Source organism: Chrysemys picta, chromosome 9, assembly GCF_011386835.1.
Source record: "Chrysemys picta bellii isolate R12L10 chromosome 9, ASM1138683v2, whole genome shotgun sequence".
In the NCBI taxonomy this organism is placed as follows: Eukaryota; Metazoa; Chordata; order Testudines; family Emydidae; genus Chrysemys; species Chrysemys picta.
In genome coordinates this window covers 35111827-35137262 of record NC_088799.1, presented here as the reverse complement: position 1 = coordinate 35137262, position 25436 = coordinate 35111827, and the positions used below count along the sequence as shown (strand labels likewise).

Sequence of the window (25436 nt, the reverse complement as noted above, 5' to 3'; positions counted from 1 at the left end):
GTAAAGCAAAAAAAAAAAAAAAAGGATTGGAGGGAATGCCGCCCCTTAGAATCTGCTGCCCCAATCACGAGCTTGCTCGGCTGGTGCCTGGAGCCGGGCCTGTCCATAGATTACAAAAAAAAAAAAAAATCCAAATTGGCATTGTCAGCAGGTCTATATTTCAAAAGCCAATTCAGGTCAAGGACTCACCTTCAGCACTTGGATGTGTTATTTACCATTTCATTTAGCTGGGTCAAAGAACTATTTTTCCCATTAGTAAAGTAGGATTAATTATAACAGTCTGAAGTTGGTGGTTCAATTTGGTATCCCCTGAATCTTAGTTTTGGTTCAGTTTAGCTTTAGAAAATATAAACTAACCCAAAACTCATTTTTTAGTTTTAGACAATGTAGACTAAATATGTAGCAGAGCATCTCAGTGTAAAGTCACCAATCCAAATTCATCACTAGTGTAAATAGGTACAACTTTATTGGCTAAAACGGAGATATGCCTGCTTACATCAGTGGTGAGTTTGACCCACTGTTTTGTCAATATATACAATGGGTGTTAGCGCAAAACAGAGATTGAAAAAATCCTAGTGTCTTTGTGGGCTGAGTGAAATCTAAGCTCCTGTGAAAAGCTGATATATTTAATACCGGTTAATGTAGGACTCTGAAACTGAAAAATATCTTTGTCTTTACCAGACAGTCTGTCTGAGGTGCGATACTGAAGATGGAAAAAATTTGTGATAAACAATGGAGCTCTACTGTGTTGCCCCTAACTAAACTGGAAGAAATAGATATATCTGAAAGATGTGCACTTCTGACATGTACATTTTGGTTAGTTTTGGAGAGGGTTACATACTGTACCACACTAAGGGATTTCAATGTTCATCTCTTGTTTTTGCATCCCAGTAAAAGGACTGAGGAAGAATAATAGATGGTATCTCCAGCAAATTCAAAGTGAAATGTAAATAAAATTTGATGTTTTGGCTTCTGGAGAGCAAACTTCAGAAATAAGATACATGTTTTTGTTACTTTATAATCAGCAGCCCTTACAAAATCCAAACAGTTTACTGCCAAAGTTTAAAGAGAAAAACATAAAGGTTTGTTGGTTTACTGAATGCAGTGACATACCTCCCAAAATAAGCAGGGTTGTACGTTGGGGGGGGGGGGGGGAAGATTTGAAATGATTCCGCACAATATAAATCTATGCAATATTTTATTTCAGAAAATATGTACATATATCAGGATCTCATTCTTCCAATACATTGTCTGTTTCAACTGATGTTTACTGTAGCTATCGCCCATAAAGTGGATGTTTTGCTGCCTACATAAAGGTTAAAGGTAATAGCTATATGAAATATAAGGTTATTACATTTGAGGGAATCCTTCAAGTAGTATATAGATTTCAAAGCTGTTACATCACACAATGCAATTCTCACAGATTTACAGCTGCTTAATTGTATTAAATTTCCTTTTTAAAATGTCTATTGCTTACAGTATATTCTATATGGAACGTAGTGACAGCAACGTCATCAACGACTTAGATATTGGCATAGAAAGTACGCTTATTAAGTTTGCGGCTGATACCAAACTGGGAGGGATTGCAACTACTTTGGAGGACAGGGTCATAATTCAAAATGATCTGGACAAATTGGAGAAATGGTCTGAGTTAAACAGGATGAAGTTTAACAAAGACAAATGCAAAGTGCTCCACTTAGGAAGGAAAAATCAATTTCACACATACAGAATGGGAAAAGACTGTCTAGGAAGGAGTACGGCAGAAAGGGATCTAGGGGTTATAGTGGACCACAAGCTAAATATGAGTCAACAGTGTGATGCTGTTGCAAAAAAAGCAAACATGATTCTGGGATGCATTAACAGGTGTGTTGTGAGCAAGACACGAGAAGTCATTCTTCCGCTTTACTCTGCTCTGGTTAGGCCTCAGCTGGAGTATTGTGTCCAGTTCTGGGCGCCGCATTTTAAAAAAGATGTGGAGAAATTGGAAAGGGTCCAAAGAAGAGCAACAAGAATGATTAAAGGTCTTGAGAACATGACCTATGAAGGAAGGCTGAAAGAACTGGGTTTGTTTAGTTTGGAAAAGAGAAGACTGAGAGGGGACATGATAGCAGTTTTCAGGTATCTAAAAGGGTGTCATAAGGAGGAGGGAGAGAACTTATTCACCTTATCCTCTAAGGATAGAACCAGAAACAATGGGTTTAAACTGCAGCAAGGGAGGTCTAGGTTGGACATTAGGAAAAAGTTCCTAACTGTCAGGGTGGTTAAACACTGGAACAAATTGCCTAGGGAGGTTGTGGAATCTCCATCTCTGGAGATATTTAAGAGTAGGTTAGATAAATGTCTATCAGGGATGGTCTAGACAGTATTTGGTCCTGCCATGCGGGCAGGGGACTGGACTCGATGACCTCTCGAGGTCCCTTCCAGTCCTATAATCTATGAAAAACATCACTGAATATCTAGAAACCTTGGTACTAGTGATGAGTATACCCCTAAAAGGTTCAGAAGTTTGGTATGGACCAAAACTTTGGAACAGGTTCTTGAGAGAGAATTAGTACAACTTCTAGCTTCTAGCAGACACGGTCCAAGAATCTTCTCCCATGGTATTTTGACAAAGTTTGGTTTTTAAATGACGTTTCAAATCAGTCTTTATTTTATCCAAACCATGATACTCAGTAACACAGAGAGATGCTGTTAATCCCCATAAATAGATCTCCTGGGGTAACTCAAAGTTATCATACTATTACTGAAGTATGAAATATCTTAGCTCCCATATTATGAAAATCCTTAATTTGCAACATGAACCTAAAAAAGGGGCAGGCAATAGCTTGGAGCAATGGGACGGACCCAGCTGGTGTGACTAGCATGCATGGTGACTGCTCTGGTGGACTTGGGAACAATGTAGTTTTAATCCACTATTGCATAATATTTATAGTGAAAAGGTGGATGTGCCCTTCCAGTAACTTTTGAATAAATAATTATTTAGTCATTACAGTGGTAGGTTTTCTTATATTAATTAGAGCTCATTTGTAATGTTTTATTTCCTTTCCAGTTTAGAAATATCTCAACCTGACTGTTTTAGATGTTAGAAGAGAATGAGGTAAAACCTTTCTGGGAAAGAAACAGAAATGGATTAAAATTTGCTTTAATAAGTAAATGTTATATTTTGTTTTAAATATATGGAAAGATGTGGGATTCACAACCCAGGAAGCTGAAGTCTTCTGTATAAGTACAAGTGTGGAAAGTGGCAGTGAAAGTTTCCTTGTATCATCCTGTGAATGAGCCTTAATCCTGGCCTGTTGGGGACTATCTGTATGAGTGAGAGGGGAAGAGTTCATACTCCACACTCATTCAATCCTTAGTCACACTGCTGAGGCTGCCTGCAAGATTGGTCGTTCATGTCAGTTGTGGTTTTATTTTTTTTCTCAAAAGTATTTAAATACTTACTATACAAAATTCAAAATATTGAGTGGGATCCTCAAATGGTGTAAATTAACCTAATTCCATTGACATCCACAGAGCTAGGCCAATTTACATCAGCTGAGAATATGGCCCCTAGAGTTCAACTGTACCTGTCCTTATGCTGGTGTATGAGGGAGCAGGGAGTGGGAGTCCTTCTTTTAATGGAAGTTGGTCTGAGCCCTCAAAGGGCATAGGGAGACACAGGGAAAGGGCAAGGCCATGGCCTGAACCCCTTCCACACTGGCTAGCAGAGCTTGCTGGGAGCAGAAAGGAGCAAGAGCTGAAAGGATAGTAATGTTAGTGCTGTAGCATGCATTCTCTGAGATTCTCTATAGCTGGGATTCCTCCTGGCATTTCCTAGTACAGTTTACATCTTTCAGTGTGTGTGCTGGCTTAAATTACACAATTTGCATATAATATTGACTTGTGATAGAAGTAAAATATATAGCTACAGTTACACTGAAGCATATTAAGTATACTGTATTGCACAACAGCATGGGTATCCAATCCCAAATCCATAGGCCTACATTACTTTCTGAATCACCTAACTCAATCACACTCCTAACTTATGTTTTCTGTCACTGCACTGCTATGTATTTTGAGGTGGAGCTGACATCAATTTATATTATGACATCAATTTGGCCAAAATACAACGCCAAACTCATCCATTTTATTCTCATCCACAACAACCTCACATTTAACAATAAACCCTTTGTCCAAACCATGGGAACAGCCAGAAGTACTAGAATGGTGCTCCAATATGCCATCCTCTTCATAGCCACCTCAAGGAAGAATTTCTGGGAAAATGCACAATCAACCAATGATATACCTGAGAAACATTGATGATATTTTCATCCTCTGGACAGGCAACCTAAACTCCCTCACAGATTTCCACAACTTCAACCATCACCACCCATCCATCAAACTCCCACACCAGCATCAACTTCCTAGATTATCTTAAACAATGGAACAATGCAGATAGCTGTATAGAAGAAACCCACCAATCATGGCACTTACCTCCACAGCTCCAGCAACCACCCCAAACAGACCAAGAAAAAAACCCCAAACTTTGCTAAGCTCATCATCAGAAGCAAGCTCCCCACCAACTGGGACACACCAACTCAAAGCAGCACCAGACCCTGCCTGAAAAACAGATGCAAAACCTGTGAACATATCTCCATGACTACGATGACCAATAGCCCCCACATCACACCTTTCATGGTTCCTGGGTCCTACGCATGTTTATCACATCACATGGGGTACCTCAGTAACAACTATGCAGATGAAACCAGACAATCACTATGCTCTCAAATGAACTCATACAGAAAAATGATAAAAGACAAAATCCACAGGCAAACATTTTTCACAAAGCGATCACTCCATATCTGATCTTTCAATACTTGTCCTCAAACGAAACCTGCACAACACCTTCAAAAGGCAAGCCTGTGAATTTACATTCATAACTCTCCTAAACACCAAAATCCATGGACTTAACAGGAACAGGACTTATAGCTCTTTACAACAATTTGTAACACACCACACTGCCTGCTACTCTTATTTGCCCACTTCAAACTCTTTCTGTATAACAATCTAGCCCCCACTGCCAACTTCATTTCAACTGTCCAACTCAAATGTGTTACCCCTTCTGCTTACTCATAGACTCATAGACTTTAAGGTCAGAAGGGACCATTATGATCATCTGGTCTGACCCCCTGCACGCTGCAGGCCATAAAACCGTCCCCGCCCCTTCCCTGGACTCTGCTGCTGAAGTCCCCAATCCTGTTATTAGTGACCTCAATCGGCAGAGACCCTCCTGCTAGAGATCCCTGCCCCATGCTGCGGAGGAAGGCGAAAAACCTCCAGAGGCTCAGCCAATCTGCCCTGGAGGAAAATTCCTTCCCGACCCCAAATATGGCGATCAGTAAGACCCCGAGCATATAGGCAAGAGTCTCCATCCTGACCCCTTTTAGCCATTATGCTATTTACCTACCATTGCTTGGTTTTCCTTGACAACTATGTTTTACCATTAAACCATTCCCTCCATAAACTTATCTAACTTAATCTTAAAGCCAGACAAATCCCTCGCCCCCACCGTTTCCCTCGGAAGGCCGTTCCAATATTTCACCCCTCTAACGGTCAGAAACCTTCGTCTAATTTCAAGCCTGAACTTCCCCACGGCCAGTTTATATCCATTCGTTCTCGTATCCACGTTAGTACTAAGCTGGAATAATTCATCTCCCTCCCTTGTATTAATCCCTCTAATATATTTAAAGATAGCAATCATATCCCCCCTCAGCCTTCGCTTTGTCAGACTAAACAACCCAAGCTCCTCTAGTCTCCTTTCATACGTCAGGTTTTCCATTCCTCTAATCATCCTAGTGGCCCTTCTCTGCACCCGTTCCAGTTTAAGTTCATCTTTTTTAAACATGGGAGACCAGAACTGCACACAGTACTCCAAATGAGGTCTCACCAGCGCCTTGTACAACGGAAGCAGGACCTCCTTATCCCTACTAGATATACCTCGCCTAATGCATCCCAAGACAGCATTGGCTTTTTTCACCGCCACGTCACACTGTCGACTCATAGTCATCCTGCGGTCTACAAGGACCCCTAGGTCCTTCTCCTCTTCCGTTACTTCTAACCAATGCGTCCCCATCTTGTAACTAAAATTGTTATTGGTCATCCCCAAATGCATCACCTTACACTTTTCACTATTAAATTTCATCCTATTTCTGACACTCCAATTCACAAGCTCATTCAAGTCTCCCTGCAGGATATCCCTATCCTCTTCCGAATTTACAACGCCTCCCACCTTCGTATCATCCGCAAACTTTACCAGCCTACTCCTGCAATCGGTTCCGAGGTCAGTTATAAATAGATTAAATAAAATGGGTCCCAAAACCGAACCTTGGGGAACTCCACTGGTAACCTCCCTCCAACCCGACAGTTCACCCTTCAATACGACCCGCTGCATTCTCCCCATTAACCAATTCCTTATCCATCTCTGGATTTTCATATCGATCCCCATGTTTTTCAGTTTAACCAATAATTCCTCATGGGGTACAGTATCAAACGCTTTACTGAAATCCAGGTATATTAGGTCCACCGCATTTCCCTTATCTAATAAATCCGTTACTTTCTCAAAGAAGGAGATCAGATTAGTTTGGCACGATCTGCCCTTCGTAAAACCATGTTGTAAATTATCGCAATTGCCACTACCCTCCAGGTCCTCAACTAGTTTCTCCTTCAAAATTTTCTCTAACACCTTGCACGCTACAGATGTTAAACTAACAGGCCTGTAGTTACCCGGATCACTTTTTTTCCCTTTCTTGAAAATAGGAACCACATTAGCTATTCTCCAGTCTAACGGGACCACCCCCGAGTTTACAGATTCATTAAATATTATCGCTAACGGGCCTGCTATTTCCCGCGCCAATTCCTTCAATATTCTTGGATGAAGATCGTCCGGTCCTCCCGACTTAGCCCCATTAAGGCGTTCAAGTTTTGTTTCTACCTCGGATACGGTAATCCCCCATCCCGAACGCCCCTCTGTAATGGTGCTAGTATCCCTAATCCCTTCATTGGCCTTATTAAACACCGACGCAAAATATTCATTGAGATATTGCGCCATGCCTAGATTGTCTTTAATCTCCTCTCCGGCAATAGTCTTCAGCGGTCCCACTTCTTCTTTCTTTGCTTTCTTCCTGTTTATGTGGCTGTAAAACCTCTTACTATTGCTTTTAATTCCCCTCGCTAGGTCCAATTCTACACGGCCTTTGGCCTTTCTCACTCTATCTCTACATTCTCTGACTTCACTTTGGTACATTTCCTTACTGATCCCTCCCCTCTTCCACTCTTTGTACGCTTTCTGTTTTTTCCTAATCGCCCCTTTGAGTCGGTCGCTCATCCAGCTCGGTCTAAATCTCTTGCTTGGTAATCTTTTTCCCTTTTTGGGAATACAGGCCTCCGACAGCTCATGCATCTTTAACTTAAAGTAATCCCAGGCTTCTTCTGCCTTTAAATCCATTAATACGTTTGCCCAATCCACTTCCCTTACCAGTCCCCTTAATTTGTTAAAATTGGCCTTTTGAAAATTATAAACCCTAGTCTTTGACTTGATTCTGTTACTCCTTCCCTGTATTTTAAACCGAATTAGCTCATGATCACTGGAGCCCAAATTGTCCCCTACTACCACTTCCTCAACGAGGTCCTCACTACTTACCAGAATCAAATCTAAAATGGCCTCCCCCCTCGTCGGTTCAGCTACCACTTGATGGAGGAATTGATCAGCAAGCACATCTAGGAACATCTGAGCCCTATTATTGCTACTAGCGTTTGTTCCCCAATCTATATCCGGGAAGTTAAAGTCCCCCATAATTACACAGTTTCTATTAGTAATTACTTCTCTAAGCACATTAAATAGTTCCTTATCCATATCCTGGGTCGATCCCGGCGGTCTATAGCACACTCCAAGCACTATCCCCGGAGAGGCTCTAGAAGTCCTATTACCCATTGTGAGTATTGCCCAGACGGACTCTGTGTTGTCTAATCCATCCACTATTATTTCTTTACAGTTTATTTCACTATTGACATACAATGCCACCCCCCCACCATTACCTCTGTTCCGGTCTTTCCTAAACAGTGCATACCCCTCCATACCTGTGTTCCAGACGTGACTGTCATTCCACCACGTTTCCGTTATTCCTATGATATCTGGTTTCAGCTCTTGGACCAGGAGCTCCAATTCCTCCATTTTATTACCTAGGCTTCTGGCATTGGTGTATAGACACCCTAATGTATGTCGTTTAGCCCGTCTCCCATTAGCAGCACTATATGTTGCGGGCCTCCTATTGTCCGTCCCTCCTGTCCTTCCTATGTCCAATCTCATCTCCCCAGCTATGTCTCCTCTCATTTTACTCACCTTCTCCATACTGGAATCTGGCGTGGAGATTAACTGCTTAACAAGCTGTCCCAATGTGTATTTAGTTCAGATACTCCACTTCCTTCCCCAGACCTGAAGAAAAGCTTCTGTGTAGCTTGAAAACTGGTACCTTCTGTGACAGGCTGCCCCCCACTTCGGGGTGCCCTCTGATATACTGGGGTACCACTGAGCTCGCATGTTCCACCAGCCTGGGCTCCCTTACACTGTCCTGCTGAGCCAGGCCCTCAAGCCTCCTCCAGCACACACACAGATAAGGCCGCACTCAGCTGCAGAAAGACACAGACACTGAAATCAGCTCTGCATGGGAAGACTCAGCTAGGGAATTGCCCATCACTGAAGTGCACATGCCCTCTGGGGTGCAAATCCAGAACTGTATTGACTTGCACTGCACAGAGAACTGTACAGCGTAAGCTCATTAAATTCGCCCCCTCCGTCAATGTGGAGCTTTCCCTCCCCCCACCAGTTATGAGTTCCACAAACTGGTTTTAGAAAAAACAAAAACAAATCTATTAACTACAAAAGATATATTTTAAGTGATTATAAGGGATAGCAAACAGATCAAAGCAGATTACTGAGCAAATAAAACAAACACACAAACTAAGCTTAATACACTAAATAAACTAGCTACAAGTAGTAATTTCTCATTCTAGTGTTGTTTTTAGCAGATTGCTGTGGTTCTTGAAGACAGGCTGCTCTTGCTTGCAGCTTAAGACTCTAGGTATTTCTTTCACCGGCCAGACACTTTTTCCAGTCTGGGGTCAGTCCTTCCCCCTCCCCCGACCTTGTCTTTGTTTCTTAGATGTTTCCAGCAGTCATCCTGGGTGGGGATTCAGTGAAGAATGAACCCCATCATCTCACTCCCCTATCTTAAATAGGATTTATATATGGCAGGAATCCTTTGTTTTCTAGTGTGGTTCCCCCCTTCACCAAGTGGAAAAATACTGGTATTCTATCATGGAGTCCAGTACCTGGTGATGTGATCACATGACCCTGCAGTGTCAAAGCAGACATGAGTCAAAGGCTGTTTGAAGCACCCCAGGAAGCTTCTCAGGAAGGTGGGAAATTAGCATCTTCAAAGACCTACTGTCCTCCCTAGTGGTTCAGTGACTTGTCCCCAGCTAACCAGCCAGACTGATTGTATTTTGTCTGGTGGGTGTTCCCCAGGTGCAAACACTTTTGTAGTACAGATGTATAATCAATATTCCTAACTTTAGATACAAAAATGATACATGCATATAAATAGGATAATAATATTCACTAAATCATAATCTTTCCAATGATACCTCACAAGACCAATCTTGCATAAAATATATTTTAGATATACTATAATCATATTATAACAATATTTCTATGACGTATATGGGGCATAGTGTCACACCTTCCACCAACAGAAGTTCATCCAATAAAAAAATTACCTCACCTACTTCGTCTTTATCAAATTTATAAACCAGTAACAGCAGGCCACATACTTATAAACAAATAGCAACTTGTATAAACTGCCAAAAGCCGGTAGCATTTCAATATTCATACCTAGTGAGTACTATGTAACATCTCTGTCTAAGGAGATACTTACATTATTAGTCCTAACAATATTAGCTAAAAAAACCACACCTGCTGAATTTCACATTTTAAATCCAATACAATGAAATAGCTCAAGTTTTCTTATACCTAGGACACTTATCTAGTGCTGAAAATCATGAAAAGGCAATAAAAGATTAGGAGAAGCAAAACAAATTTAAGATCAACATGAAGATAAAAAAGAACCTAAGTTTCTGCAAAAATGCAATTATAAAATCACAAAAACATACTCTCCTTTGACTGGCCATTCAGAGGACATCTGAGAAGGCTGACAGATTCCAAACTGAAGATGCCTTTAAAATGACATTTTTCTAATTGTCCTGCTCATCCTGACAAGTCTCTAATCTCTTTAAAATGAAATTATGTTATTACGACCCTACCTTCTCTGCGGGCTAATCTTCCTAGGTTTTTGGGCAGACCTATGGTCTTTGATATTGCAAGTGCTTGTACTTCACACCAATGGGCAGACTTAGATCTGTTTCCTGTCTTGCCTCGTCGGGACTTTCTTATTTGAGCTCCCAATGCTCAACAGCCCTGGTGATTTTAAATGAGAGATGTACACAAAATGAGCAATATTTTGCAATAACAATTATTGTTATAATAAATCACTTACTCTTGATCCCTTTTCAGGAAAGCACTGGCAAACTGAACAATCTTGTCCTCCACATGGACCAATATATGAATATTTGCCCTAAAAATTAAGAGGTTATTAGTTTATTTATATACAGTATACTTGTTATCCAATATAACACATTTTAATGAAACAAAGAACATCAATGAACAGCTCAAGACTTCATGGAAATAGAGATGTAAACCATAATATAAAGAAGAAACTATTATTTAATTATGTTAACCAATGCTAATAATTTCATGTAGATTCCTGGATTCTATACAAACATTTTTTCAAAAAAAGCTGTCATTAATTCTTAAATAACAGAGAAAAAATAGAGCTATATCATAGGTCCAAATGTCTTACTAGCTGATTTTGATACCCAACCTCTATAGACACAATTCAGCTACTCTGATGTTATGTCAACAGTGATTTCTGAATGCACAAAAACAAAGTTTAGGAGCAATCTTGAGAATGTGGTATAAAATGACATATTAAAGAAACAATATTTTTGATCTTGGGGAAGACCACCAATACTTTAGATTCTGCAGTGTTATAACTGGGATCTAGCACAACCAAGAACAGGAAAAGCTAAATGTTTTCAAAGCAGAATAGAAATAGGAGAAGCAGCATGGCCTGGTGGATAGGGCATTGTACTGGAAATCAAGAGCGCTGGATTCTAATCCCAACTCCACCACTGACTTGCTGTGTGACCTCCAGCTAGTAACTTCACCTTTTTGTGCCTCTGTTTCCCCTCTCGCTTTCTCCATTTTTTTAATGTAAACTGTAAGCTTTTTGGATCAGGGTCCATCTCTTACTATGAGTTTATACCTTGCCTAGGGAAAGGGGGCTGTGTTCTCAATCCAAGCCTCTAGGCACTACAGTAATTCAAATAAATAATCTTTAAAATGCTGTAGCTTACCAAATTTCAAAGCAAGCCTTTCCCATCATTAGATAGGAGACTAACTAGAGTAAGCAGTTCAGTACAGCTTCTGTACTGTACAACAGATAACTCTTCCCTAACATGGTTGGTGCAAGTAAAGTTTTCTGTAAGACCCACTTCTCTGAAATGTTTACAACATTCACCTATGAGGCTGAAGTTTTCCAGGCTTGGTTTCTGCCTGAAGGTGCATTTTATAGTACAGTTGAAAATGCAGAATTATTAAAATAAGCCTCTGGAGAGCTCTATTGTCACAGCCCTTTCTCAGTCACGCAGGGACGTGTGGAAAAATAAGGCCCCTTTCTCTCCTGCTCGACCCTGCTCTGCCTGTGACTCCAGCCACAGGTGAGAGAGCAGAACCTACTTGCCTGATACTCCCCTGTTAAGCAGGTGGCCAGCAAGTGGTGGAGAGGGGCGGTAGAAGTCCAGACTCCGCCCCACTATTCATTGGTCAGAGTAGTTGGTTGGCTGCACATAGGGGGGAAATAAAGCCACTCCAGAAAAAGGGGTGAAGAATTTCCTCTCCAGAGCAAAGGGGACTCAGAACCTCAATTAATTCTCCAGCCTGTTTTGAAGGCAATGCAGCTGTGCACTGCCCCTTACGTAGGACACACTGAAGAGTTAAAATCTCACCCAGAACAATTAGCCTGAGTCGACTCTCCCTTAAGTAAAATTCTTTATCTCAATCCAACTTTCTGGCTATGAATCCTATTCAAAGTTCTGCTCTCGCCAGCATGAAATATTCTCTGCAGGCTGTCATGTGTTGGTGGTTGTGTGGTTCTTTCTCTGCCTACATAAATAAAGAAATCTTGATACGCTACTCTTGCATTGAGTTGAGTGCTGGTTTCAGTAGTGCTTAGTGGCAGCTTGTCCCGGCTTCTGTTTGCAGGTGGAGACACACATGCTTGGAATGGTTTGGCAGAGTGGAACTCTTCTGGGATGTAAAGGCCATTCTCATACAGAGCCAGTCATAGGGTTTGCAGGGACCCAGAGATGTGTAGAGTCCCAGAGAGATCCACACATCCTGCATATTGGGTTACTGTATATAGATTTGTCTAACTGTCCATGTTAGGGCCATATCAGAAGAGACAAAGTTTAGAAGTTTTGCTTTTTTTGAGGCTGAGACACAGCCAAACTTTAGTGTATTTGGTGCCAGTTCACTTGACAGATGCGTTTAGATTAACTTCGAATGTGCCTGTCTATAGCACTTGATTCTTGTGCAAAATTAACAAACCACACAAATGAAAACCAATGTCCATGTGGAAAACCCTCCCAAACTCTTGGGGGCACCCCATTTACCAGAAATGTACTTCCCAATTAGAGAGTTTAGAAAAGCAGCAAAATGATCAGGGAGGCAGAAATAGTAACCTGCAAGGAATTATTAAAAGAGCTAAAACTCATAAAGCTAAAGGGGAAGAAGGGGTGTAGGACAGAAGTCTACAAATATTTTAAAGAACTAAACCCCAAGGAGGGAAAGGAATCAAACTAGGGGCGGTGTGATGGGGCACCTGCCCTGCACTGGCCCTGAGAGGGTTAAAACCAGCCTAGGGAGGCTGAGCCGCAGGCAGCCAAAGGAATGGCTGCAGGGGAAACAGCCAATTAGGGCTTTAGGGCAGTAGCTGCAGACAATTAAGGCGGCAGCTGGCCCAGCTGATCAGGGCCCAGCTGGCCCATATAAAAGGAAGCTGCAGACCAATGTAAAAGAGTCTACTGCAGGGAGCCCTAGGGAGAAGACTGGCTTCCTAGAGGATTCCTGATGGGCTACCAGTGTAATCCACACACCTTGTGGATGTGGTGTTCTGTCCCATCTAGTGGTACCAAGACCACTTAGAGAGAGGTATAAAATGAGTCTGCTCTACAACTTTAGCTAACAGCAGCCAGTTGGCTTTTAGCTCATGCGGTAGAGGCTCATGCACTAAACTCCAGTGGTCCCCGGTTGGATCCCACCTGCTGATGACCAAGGTCTGTCAGCATTACACGAGGATTTACAGGTTCGAGGCCCTAGGAAGAGGGCAAAGAGAGTTAGATCCCCACAGCCTCAGTTCCTTCTGCTCCTGGAAGTGACCCAGGGAATACAGACAGTGAGCTGGAAGGAAGAGGCATCAGGAAGCTGCTGTTCGCAGGATCCGTGGGCTGGGGCCCGAAGTAGTGGGTCTCCCCCGTCACTAGCCAAGCCTGCCAAGCCGCTGCGAGGAGTGGCTGGACTCTTATTGGAGAAGTCCCCCGGAAGGGGGGGAACCAGATGGTGACACGGTCAGAGGACTGTGCCACAAAGCAGATGCCCAGAGGAAGGAGCTGTAACAAGTCTGCAGGAGATGACAGGAGAGCCACCACCACCTGAGGGTGCACCCGCTGGGACTGAGCTAATTCCCAAAAGGCCCAGCATGAGGCACCAGTGTGGTGAGTGACCCCGTGACAAGTGGTATCAGGTGATTATTAACTAGGTATAATGGGATGTAATTAAGGAATACAAAATCTATGCTAAATATCAGGAAAAATGTTGCTACAGTAAGTGTTTAGGCCTAGGCCAGTCAAAATTAAAACTTAGGCCAAGCTCTAGAAAGGTATTTAGGCAAGTCACTCCACAGTAGGAATTAAGCACCAATACCTTTGAGGATCTGGGCCTTTAAAAAAAAAAAAAGTGCTCAAGTGTCTGCACAAAGCAATACTGCATTACATAGAATTGGGGACAGACTGACATAATGGAGCTCTTTTCTTTCTAATAAATATTATATTTATAATAATATAATATAAATAAAATTATATTGTTAGTAACAAGGAGGTGAAAGACTTTTTCCTTCCATGACATTGATGTAATGTTGAAAACAAATACACCTCTACCTGGATATAACGTGATCCGATATAACGCGGGTTCGCATACAACGTAGTAAAGCTCTGAAACGCTGCTCTGAGCAGTGCGTTAAGGGTGCTGGGACGGGCCCGAGGGGTTGGATAAGGGACAGAGGGTCTCCGGGGCGGTCAGGAGCTTTCCCTCCCCCACCCTGGGTCTGGGAGGCAGGAGCTGGGGGGGGGCACTTTTGGGGGCCCTGCAGTCCCAGAGTGGCCTGGAGTATTAGCAGGGGGCCAGGAGCAGCCCACTCCGCTTCCCTTGCCCCAGCCATGTCGCTCAGGGCAGGGGGGATTGGGGGAAGGGATCCCCCTCCCCGCACTCACCGGTAGCGGCAGAAGCGGAGCAGCCCGGCCCCAGCCCACTCCACTCCGCCAACTTCCAGCCGCAGCACTCTGCTTCCCGCCACAGGTGGGTGTGGGACCTTTCCCCAACCCCCTCCTTCCCCCCCCTCCCCCGCCAGCGACACTGCTGGGGCCGGGGCAAGGAAAGCGGAGCAGGCTGGGGCTGCGTCGCTCTGCTTACCACTGCCGGTGAGTGCAGAGGGCGTCCTTTCCCCAACCTCCCCGCACTCACCGGCGACGGGAAGCGGAGCAGCCCGACCCTAGCCCGCTGTACTCCACCAGCTCCCTGCTTTCCACCACAGGTGAGTACGGGGGGGCGTCCTTTCCCCAACCTCACCGGTGGCGGAAAGCAGAGCACCGCGGCTGGGAAGTGGCGGAGTGGAGCAGGCTGGGGCCACGTTGCTCCACTTCCCGCCGATGGGTGCCTGTCAGGGGGCAGAGGGTGTGGATATGGGTTGGAGCAGTCAGGGGACAGGGAGCAGGGGGACTGGGTAGAGGGTGGGGTCCTGGGGGTGATTAGGGACAGGGGTCTCTGGAGGGGGCGGTCAGGGAACAGGGGAGGCCAAAGCAAATGCGATATAATGCAGTCTCACCTATAACACGGTGAGATTTCTTGTCTCCTGAGGACCGCATTATATCGGGGTAGAGGTGTATGTTTAATAGGAACCTAATAATATATCAGGATGCATACATTCAATTGACTTACAATGTAATAAGTAGAACAAACATGTTCTTTTTAGTTTGTGTCCCAAAATGGCAATTTTTATGGTATTTAATTTTGTGACAACACTGCCAGCAAATGAGCAGTATTAAGTCAACAATTGACTATGCCTATGTAACATGCAGATTAAGAATAACATTTACAAAGCTGCTTAGGTAATTTGAACACCCAGTTTCCATTAATTTTAACTAGAAATGAGTGTCCAAATGCCATAGGTGGTCTTGAAAAAATAGGCCTAATATTTAAAAGGCTGATAAACTATAATTTAGGTAAATGAATTCAAAAAATGACACATGAAATATACTAATTCAGTGCCTGATCCTGATTCCATAGAAATCAGTGTAAGTTTTGCCATTGGTTTCAGTAAGAGAGAGACAACAATAGGGCTCATATTTCAGTTTTTCAAGGAGAAAATTAATCAAACTTTAGATGAGGAGGAGTCAGTTTGTTTTATCTCAAATATTTTCAAAATGTCTGTGATACTGAACTTCAGAACAAGAAGGAATTACTGACAGACTTCTTCTCTATCATGTACTAAATTTCCCATGAGAATGCATAACTGTTCCACATTAGTCCCTTTCCTTGTTATTAAAAACTTGACTCTCCTGGAATGTCAAAGGACTGCAAGTTTCTACTAACGTTTCTTTATCATACTAGGAAAAGTATTTATTTAAATAACTAGTTCAGCATTTAACCTTGTACCAAAGATGCAAATATGTCAGCAGTCACCACATAAATTAACAGAATAGCTGTTTTATAAACCTTTATTAGTAGGGCTGTTAAAGAATAATAGAATATCATTTATTTAAATAGTTTTGAATACTTCCTAAATTTTCAAATATATTGATTTAAATTACAACACAGTATACAAACTATAAAGTGCTCACTTTATATTTTTTATTACAAATATTTGCACTGAATAAAACAAGAGTATTTTTCAATTCACTTCATACAAGTACTGTAGTACAATATCGTTATGGTGAAAGTGTAACTTATAAATGTAGATTTTTTTTGTTACATAACTGCACACAAAAACAAAACAATATAAAACTTCAGAGCCTGAGAGTACACTCAGTCCTACTTCTTGTTCAGCCAATTGCTCAGACAAACAAGTTTGTTGGCATTTGCAGGAGATAATGCTGCCCACTTAGTGTTTACAGTATCACCTGAAAGTGAGAACTGGCGTTCACATGGCACTGTTGTAGCCAGCATCACAAGATATTTACGTGCCAGATGCACTAACTATTCATATATCCCTTCATGCTTCAGCCACCATTCCAGAGGAGGTATCCATGCTGATAACAGTTTCTGCTTGATAACCATCCAAAGCAGTGCAGACTGACGCATGTTCATTTTCATCATCTGAGTCAGATGCCAACAGCAGAAGTTAGATTTTCTTTTTTGGTGTTTTGGTTCTGTAGCTTCCGCATCAGAGTGTTGCTCTTTTAAGACTTCTGAAAGCACATTCCACACCATGTTCCTCACCAATTTTTTTGGAAGGTACTTCAGATTCTTAAACCTTGGGTTGAGTGATGTAGCCATCTTTAGAAATCTCACATTGGTACCTTCTTTGCGTTTTGTCAAATCTGCAGTGAAAGTATTCTTAAAATGAACAACATGTGCTGGGTCATCAGCCGAGACTGCTATAACATGAAATATATGGCAGAATGCAGGTAAAACAGAACAAGAGACCTTCTCTCAGAAGGAGAGAAATTTCAAACACATTTAATTAATGCATTATTTTTAACAAGCATCATCAGCTTGGAAGCATGTCCTCTGGAATGATGGCTGAAGTACGAAGGGACATATGAATATTTAGCATATCTGGCATGTAAATACCTTGCAATGCCGGCTAAAAACGTGCCATGCGAACATCTGTTCTCATTTTCAGGTGATGTAAATAAGAAGCAGGCAGCATTATCTTACGCAAATGTAACCAAACTTGTTTCTCTTAGTGATTGGCTGAACAAGAAGTAGGACTGAGTAGACTTATAGGCTCTGAAGTTTTACTTTGTTTTGTTTTTGAGTGCAGTTATGTAACACAAAAAAATCTACATTTGTAAGTTCACCACAAAGAGATTGCACTACAGTACTTGTATGAAGTGAATTGAAAAATACTATTTCTTGTACCATTTTTACAATGCAAATATTTGTAATGAAAAAGTGAGCACTGTCTACTTTGTATACTGTGTAATTGAAATCAATATATATGAAAATGTAGAAAAACATCCAAAAATATTTAATAAATTTCAATTGGTATTCTATTGTTTAACAGTGCAATTAAAACTGCGATTAATCGCGATTAATTTTTTAAATTGCAATTAATTTGAGTTTATTGCGTGAGTTAACTGCAATTAATCAACAGCCCTACTTATTAGAAATTGGCATAATCTGCCTCATAGTAAAACTGTCTTATTGCTTCTCTAACACTAATTTGTATGACCGTGTTAACTTCACAGAGATTTAGTGTCCTTTTGTGGTCATTTTCTGATGAGATAAGAATAGTACCTTCATATTTTGGCTTTACCCCACCTTTTCAGTAGTTGTCATGGTCATGACAGCAAAACAGGTGTGGTACAACAATTTATGCCAATGGCTCTGAATTTTATGGTTTCTCTCCTACATATTGATAAGCCCCTGTGCAAAGTGTCACCTGATTAATTTACTGGATGGATGTTGGAAGAAATTTACCTTAAGAGTGTCATAACTGATTATGGTTTTCATATGAAAGAGCCTTTGTGAATAAAGCCTATTTGGTCCCGTTCTTTTTAACTTTAAACAAAGATGTATAGACAGAATTGTGGAATGTCTGAAAATTAACCTTTCAAGGACAGACAACAGTTGCATCCGCAAAACTAATAAAAACATTCCCTGTATCGGCAAAAACCCTAAACAGATTTATAATTATAATATAATTAATGGAGATATCCCATCTCCTAGAACTGGAAGGGACCTTGAAAGGTCATTGAGTCCAGCCCCCTGCCTTCACTAGCAGGACCAAGTACTGATGTTGTCCCAGATCCCCAAGTGGCCCCCTCAAGGATTAAACTCTCAATGCTGGGTTTAGCAAGCCAATGCTCAAACCACTGAGCTATCCCTCCCCCACAAATTTATACACACAAATAACCATTTGTACATCTGAATGTCAAGTGGCCAATCTGTGCAGATAAATGATAAAACTTATATAAAATATGTACTTCTACAGTGGCACTCATTGCACCTTCTTCTATTCAAATTAACCAGATTTTCAATGTTTGAGCATTTCCCTATTTTAGGGTCATCCTTTCTAAAGGAGACAATCAGTCTTTATTTTGAAACCTTAGTGACTAGCAGCTGTTAGATCATGAGTACCATATAGCTAAAGTTTAAGTTCCTATTTATTCAAACTTCAATGCATGAGATTTAGTATTCTAATACAGATAATTACTTGGGTATGATGAGGATATTTTTGTGTTGAAAATGCTTTACTGAAAGCTCAGTGTTTAACTTATTCACCATACTGATACAATTGAGAGGCCCCCATCCAACAGCTAGAACTCAGATGATGCAGCTTTCTCTTTTCCATTCTACACAGGCTCAAGTACATGTTCACCAAGACAGGCTCAGACCTTACTACTTTCTGGGCAGAAAGTCAAGGACTGAGAGAGGCGCTTTCATCTGTAGTTTGTAACACCCTTGTCTTCATTAAATGGAAGGTTGGTGCAGATACAAATTTCCTGAATTTTGAACATTGTTGTTTCAAGGGAAGAAAACAATGTTCTAATTCAGTGGTTCCCAAACTTGTTCCGCTGCTTGTGCAGGGAAAGCCCCTGGCGGGCCGGGCCGGTTTGTTTACCTGCCACGTCTGCAGGTTTGGCCAATCGCGGCTCCCAGTGGCCGCAGTTCGCTGCTCCAGGCCAATGGGAGCCGTGATTGGCCGAACCTGCAGACGTGGCAGGTAAACAAACCGGCCCGGCCCACCAGGGGCTTTCCCTGCACAAGCAGCGGAACAAGTTTGGGAACCACTGTTCTAATTGTTAAATTTTTCCAAAGTCAAAGAATAACCAAATCCTTTCGTTATGTTTAAATTTCAAAACATACATAGTTTATAACAAACATAGAACAAAAATAAAGCCTCTGTGACAGAACAGTATGTGTCTTCTCTATAACATTTTGTATCAACTTCTGCCCTCAGAAAATGACAGCTGCCTTCTGTAGTGACCAGACTCTTAGAACATTGAGAGTACACTACACCAAGAACTACATCAATAGTTAGACATCCCACAGGTGCTCTTTTTTTATACAAGATACCTATTTTCAATGTTATCTCTATCATAAGTAGGATATCTGCAAATTTCCTTTATTTAAACAACTTAAACTATTTAAATTTTATCTTACTAACATTTTATATATATATTAGAAAAATAGGACATCTTTGCAGTTATTTTTGACTCTTTGAAGACCTGGAGCAGCAGATTTAGTAACCTAGGATTAGATTCTGCTGCTTTAACCCCAGCTGAGTAGTACCTTACTCTATACATAGTCCCATTGTTGGGATCAATGAGTATCAGGGTTGGAAGGTCATCTAGTCCAACCCCCTGCCCAAAGCAGGACCCAACCCCAGACAGATTTTTGCCCCAGTTCCGTAAATGGCCCCCTCAAAGATTGAACTCACAAGCCTGTGTTTAGCAGGCCTATGCTCAAACCACTGAGCTATTCCTCCTCCTATGTGGCAGGGGTTGCTGGAAGAGAAATTATGTCTTATGGCTAAATCTCTAAGCGGGGACTTGTGAGAACTAGGTTGCATCCCTGGCTCTCTACATACTTTCAATGTAATGTAGGGTAAATATTTTGGAAATGGCCACTAATTAGGTGTTTCTCATTTTCTGGATACCCAGTGTGAACACTCACATCCAACTGAACTAAATGGGAGGTGTGAATGCTTAGCGCCTCTGGGGAGAAAAGATCAGACCTTAAATGTTTTGAGTTGGGCTCCCAAAGTTAGTGTCCTCTTTTGCAAAGTTGGGCCTTAATCTTTATGGCTCAGTTGCCTATCTGTAAAATGGGGATAACAAATGGGAATAATAATACTTCCCTACCTCTCAAAGGAATTATGAAAATAGATTTACTAATATTTGAGGAACTCAGTCTACAAAGAAGAGTGCCATAGTAAAGAATAAATTAACAAATTCTTACTCAGAGGGATTTGGATGATGTGCATTAAGGCCCCAATTCTGCAAGGTATCTGAAGTAGATATCTAACTTTAAACACATGATTAGTTCCAATGACTTCAGTGGGACTATTTGTACACTTGAAGTTAGACACCTTGAAGTTGCTGAACTGCCACCTAAATAATGAATGACGGCATATACTGGAGGATGAAGCTAAAAAGAAATATTGAACTTCTGCCTCATTCACTGAGCAAGGTATGTACTGTGAACTTAAAGAAGCTTTACTGAAGGTGCAGGAACAAACCATCCCGAAGTGCAGAAAAAATAGCAAATATGGCAGGTGACCAGCTTGACTTAACAGTGAAATCTTTGGTGAGCTTAAACTCAAAAAGGAAGCTTACAAGAAGTGGAAATTTGGACAGATGACTATGGAGGAGTATTAAAAAATTGCTAGAGCATGCAGGGGTGTATTTAGGAAGGCCAAGGCACAATTGGAGTTGCAGCTAGAAAGGAATGTGAAGGGTAACAAGAAGGGTTTCTACAGGTATGTTAGCAACAAGAAGGTGGTCAGGGAAAGTGTGGGACCCTTACTGAATGAGGGACGCAACATAGTGTCAGATGATGTGGAAAAAGCTGACGTACTCAATGCTTTCTTTGCCTCGGTTTTCACAGACAAGGTCAGCTCCCAGACTACTGCACTGGGCAACACAGTATGGGGAGGAGGGGAGCAGCCCTCAGTAGCGAAAGAACAGGTTAAGGACTATTTAGAAAAGCTGGACGTGCACAAGTCCATAGGTCCAGATCTAATGCATCCAAGGATGCTGAGGGAGTTGGCTATGTGACTGCAGAGCCATTGGCCATTATCTTTGAAAATTCGTAGTGATCGGGGATGGTCCCGGATGATTGGAAAAAGGCAAATATAGTGCCCATATTTAAAAAGGGAAGAAAGAGAACCGGGGGAACTACAGACCAGTCAGCCTCACTTCAGTCCCTGGCAAAATCATGTAGCAGGTCCTCAAGGAATCCATTTTGAAGCACTTGGAGGAGAGGAAGGTGAGCAGGAACAGTCAACATTGATTCACCAAGAGCAAGTCATGCCTGACCAACATGATTGCCTTCTATGATGATATAACTAGCTCTGTGGATATGGGGAAAGTAGGGGACATGATATATCTTGACTTTAGCAAAGCTTTTGATATGGTCTCCAACAGTATTCTTTACAGCAAGTTAAAGAAGTATGGATTGGATGAATAGACTATAAGGTGGATAGAAAGCTGGCTAGACTGTCAGGCTCAACAGGTAGTCATCAGTGGCTCAATGTCTAGTTGACAGCCAGTATCAAGCAGAGTGCCCCAGGGGTTGGTCCTGGGGTCGGTTTTGTTCAACATCTTTATTAATTATCTGGATTATGGGATTAATTGCACCCTCAGCAAGTTTGCAGATGACACTAAACTGGGGGAGAGGTAGATAAGCTGGAGGGTAGGGACAGAATCCAGAGTGACCTAGACAAATTGGAGGATTGGGCCAAAAGAAATCTGAGGTTCAACAAGGACAAGTGCAGAGTTCTGCACTTAGGAAGAAAATCTCATGCACCACTACAGGCTGGGGACTGACTGGCTAAGCAGCAGTTCTACAGAAAAGGACCTGGGGATTACAGTGGATGAGAAGCTGGATATGAGTCAGCAGTGTGCCCTCATTGCCAAGAAGGCCAACGACATATTGGGCTGTATTAGCAGGAGCATTGCCAGCAGATCAAGGGAAGTGATTATTCGACACTGGTGAGGCCACACCTGGAGTACTGCGTCCACTTTGGTCCCCCAACTACAGAAGGGATGTGAACAAATTGGAGAGAGTCCAGCAGAGGACAATGAAAATGAATAGGGGGTTGGGGAACATGACTTACAAGCAGAGGCCGAGGGAACTGGGGTTATTTAGTCTACAGAAAATAAGAGTGAGGGGGGATTTGATAGCAGCCTTCAACTACCTGAAGGGGGGTTCCAAAGAGGATGGAGCTAGGCTGTTCTCAGTGGTCGCAGATGACAGAACAAGAAGCAATGGTCTCAAGTTGCAGTGGGGGAAGTCTAGGTTGGATATTAGGAAACACTATTTACCTAGGAAGGTGGTGAAGCACTGGAATGGGTTACCTAGGGAGGTGGTGGAATCTCCATCCTTAGAGGTTTTTAAGGCCTGAAGTGACAAAGCTTTGGCTAGGATGATTTAGTTGGTGTTGGTCCTGCTTTGAGCAGGGGGTTGGACTAGATAACCTCCTGAGGTCTCTTCCAACCCTAATATTCTATGATTCTAACTCCATAAGGGAGGAATGCTGTGAGGAAAAACAGTATGAGATAATGTATAACTACATTATAAAGCATGTGGGGCAGAATTAAGGTCGCAAAGCCTATCTTAATGCTAACATTTACAAACTTTTGAGTGCCTCACTTTGTAGCCTTAATAGTGTTTCTTTATTTCCTATTTCATAAAAAATCCCAGTGTAGTGTCTCAAATTGTTAATATTGATCTCTTAATGGTAATGACTAACTGTGGTTTGGCAATTTTGAATTCATTCTGCTAACTTCCAAGTTAATTCCTTCAATTTTCTCTGGCTTTCAGTATTTAGATCAAATTACAATTAAAGATTTTTGTAAGCTCTTTCAAATTTGCTCTAAAATATGAATAAATAAGGATTCTATCAGATTATTATTGTCTTTGGGATAAAAAGATTAAAAACCGTTTCCTTAAACAATTTTTTTATTTTTAGTACTGCAAAATGTACCAATGACTTCAAAATATAGTGGACATGTTCCCTTCCCCAGGAAGCATATTTAATAACCCCACACTTGGTTCTCAGCAGGGTCTGATGCCAAGTCTTTCAGCACTAAAAGCCTGAGCTTCTATCACTTGAGCTAAAGGAATACTTTTCTAGCAAGTAGAAGTAATAAGCTTTTAACTTATGTGAACCAGCGTCTAGAAAGGGAAAAGGGTAGATACTGTGCTGGAGTGGGTTACACATACAGTCTATATTTAATAGCACAGGAAAAGAAAAGTGAGAGGAAGGATGGGAGTAGCAGGGTGGTCCCATGATTACTCAGTAAGGCATATATATGCCTTGATAGTTTGGGTCCTGCTCTCTTTTGGAGGGGTTATATATCTTCTCCCTTTCATGGCAAAAGTGAGTTTTTAGTTGGTATTCAAATGAGGTAAAGTACATGGGTTGGCAAACAAATTCAGACGGGCATTCCGAAGGAAAGGGCATTCCAAAGGTAAGCAGCCTAACAAGTGCATTCCATACATAAGCAGCCTATCAAGGGCGTCACACCTCCCCTTGGCCCCAGCTCTGGAGCTGCGGCGGCAGGGGAGACACGCTCTCCCCCAGCTCCGGAGCTGCTGTGGTGAGAGAGGGCTGGGGGGAGTCCTCTCTCCCTGCTGCAGCCTGCACCCCAAACCTCTTATCACTGGCCCTAGCCCAGAGTATGCACTCCCATCTGGAGCCCTCACCCCACCATGCCTCTGCCTCAGCTCTCTCCTACACCCTGCACCCCCAGTCAGAGACCTCCCCCTCCCATGGGGGTGCCCAACATGCTCCAACCCCTGCCCTGAGCCCCCTCCCACACTCCAAACCCCTCAGCCCCATCACACATCACCTCCATATTGGTGCACATAACAAAATTCATTCTGCACACGTATGGGAAAAATTAGAGGGAAGATTAGGGACCACTGAAGTGATTAGAAAAGGCAGGTGACATGCTTGAAGCAAAAGGTAAGAAGGATGATTTTGGTAGTGGGGTTTGGATGGATGTGGCAGGGGTGGGGCACCAAGGTCAGTATTAATGAGACTGGACAGCAGATTACTATAGTTATGGCATGGACAAGCAACTTGGCCACAGGCCTGAAAGGAAAAAGAGGAGTTTAGAAATAATGTGGAGGGACAAGTAATAAGATTTGGCCACAGCTTGGATGGGGGGAGAGAGACAGCTATATTCATCTTGGTAGGGAATGCCACCTGGTTGAAGTGTGCAGCATTGACTGTCTAAAATTAGCATCCATATCACTTACCCCATAAATTTGTTGCACTGAAAAAACTGTCACTAGCCACCTGGTAGAAAGAAAGGGCTACATTAATTTAAAACTGTCAGTACCAAACCCACTACAAAACACAAACTCTAAAAAGTGGTAAATGTCTAAATATTCAGATAGGTTTGAAATGACTATCAACTGAAAAGGAATATATCTAATGGGTTACATGCCATCACGTAATTGCCACTGTACTGTGTAATTCCATCAATTTAGGCTAGGCAGTGACCCTGTCTACAGGGGGCAGGTAAGGAGTTTAATGCCCCCCCCCCATCTCCAAAGTTAGAATGTGAGGAGAGCAGCTGCCACCGCCCCCACTGCTACTCTCCATCATGCTCAGGTGAGCAAGGGGGGGGGGGGAGGACAGGGAGAACCTTGCATCTGCCCCTACAATGCAGCAACTAGCACAATGGAGCCTGTGCAGGGGGATATTACACCATCAAGACATCTGGTGCAACTTAGTTTTCTCCAGAACAAGAAAGCAGCAGGGGCCAGCTTGGCACTCACTAACAATTTGGTTCCTGCCCTGCTTCTGGGGCAGCATGGCTACATGCTGGGCCTTGTTGGAGCTGAATTATAAATTACAGCCCAGCCCTTAATGACTTGGACATGCACAAATCAAAAGTTAAGTAAAATTGGAGGGAAAAGTTCTTGGCCAACAACTACAATACACAATATGGCCCTGATCCTTCAAGCCTTTATGCTTGGGAGAAACGATGCAGGAGTACTACACAGATTGTGTGTGTATATAACCAAAAAGTTTGTGGAAAGA

The 25436-nt window shown here is 42.2% G+C and overlaps 1 protein-coding gene across 2 annotated transcripts in view; it reads right to left on the bottom strand.

The window, feature by feature from the left end:
• COL4A4 (collagen type IV alpha 4 chain) overlaps window positions 1–25436 on the bottom strand; it is a 130677-nt gene that overhangs the window by 104662 nt on the left and 579 nt on the right. For both annotated transcript variants that reach the window (XR_010590655.1, XM_065558006.1), the window contains exons 2-3: window positions 24647–24686; window positions 10593–10670 (exon numbers count right to left, since the gene is read on the bottom strand). Coding sequence is in view for 1 of the 2 variants with exons in the window: in XM_065558006.1 (XP_065414078.1) it covers window positions 10593–10670; window positions 24647–24686 (118 nt within the window). In the remaining variant the exon portion in view is untranslated. The remainder of the gene's footprint in view (window positions 1–10592; window positions 10671–24646; window positions 24687–25436) is intronic.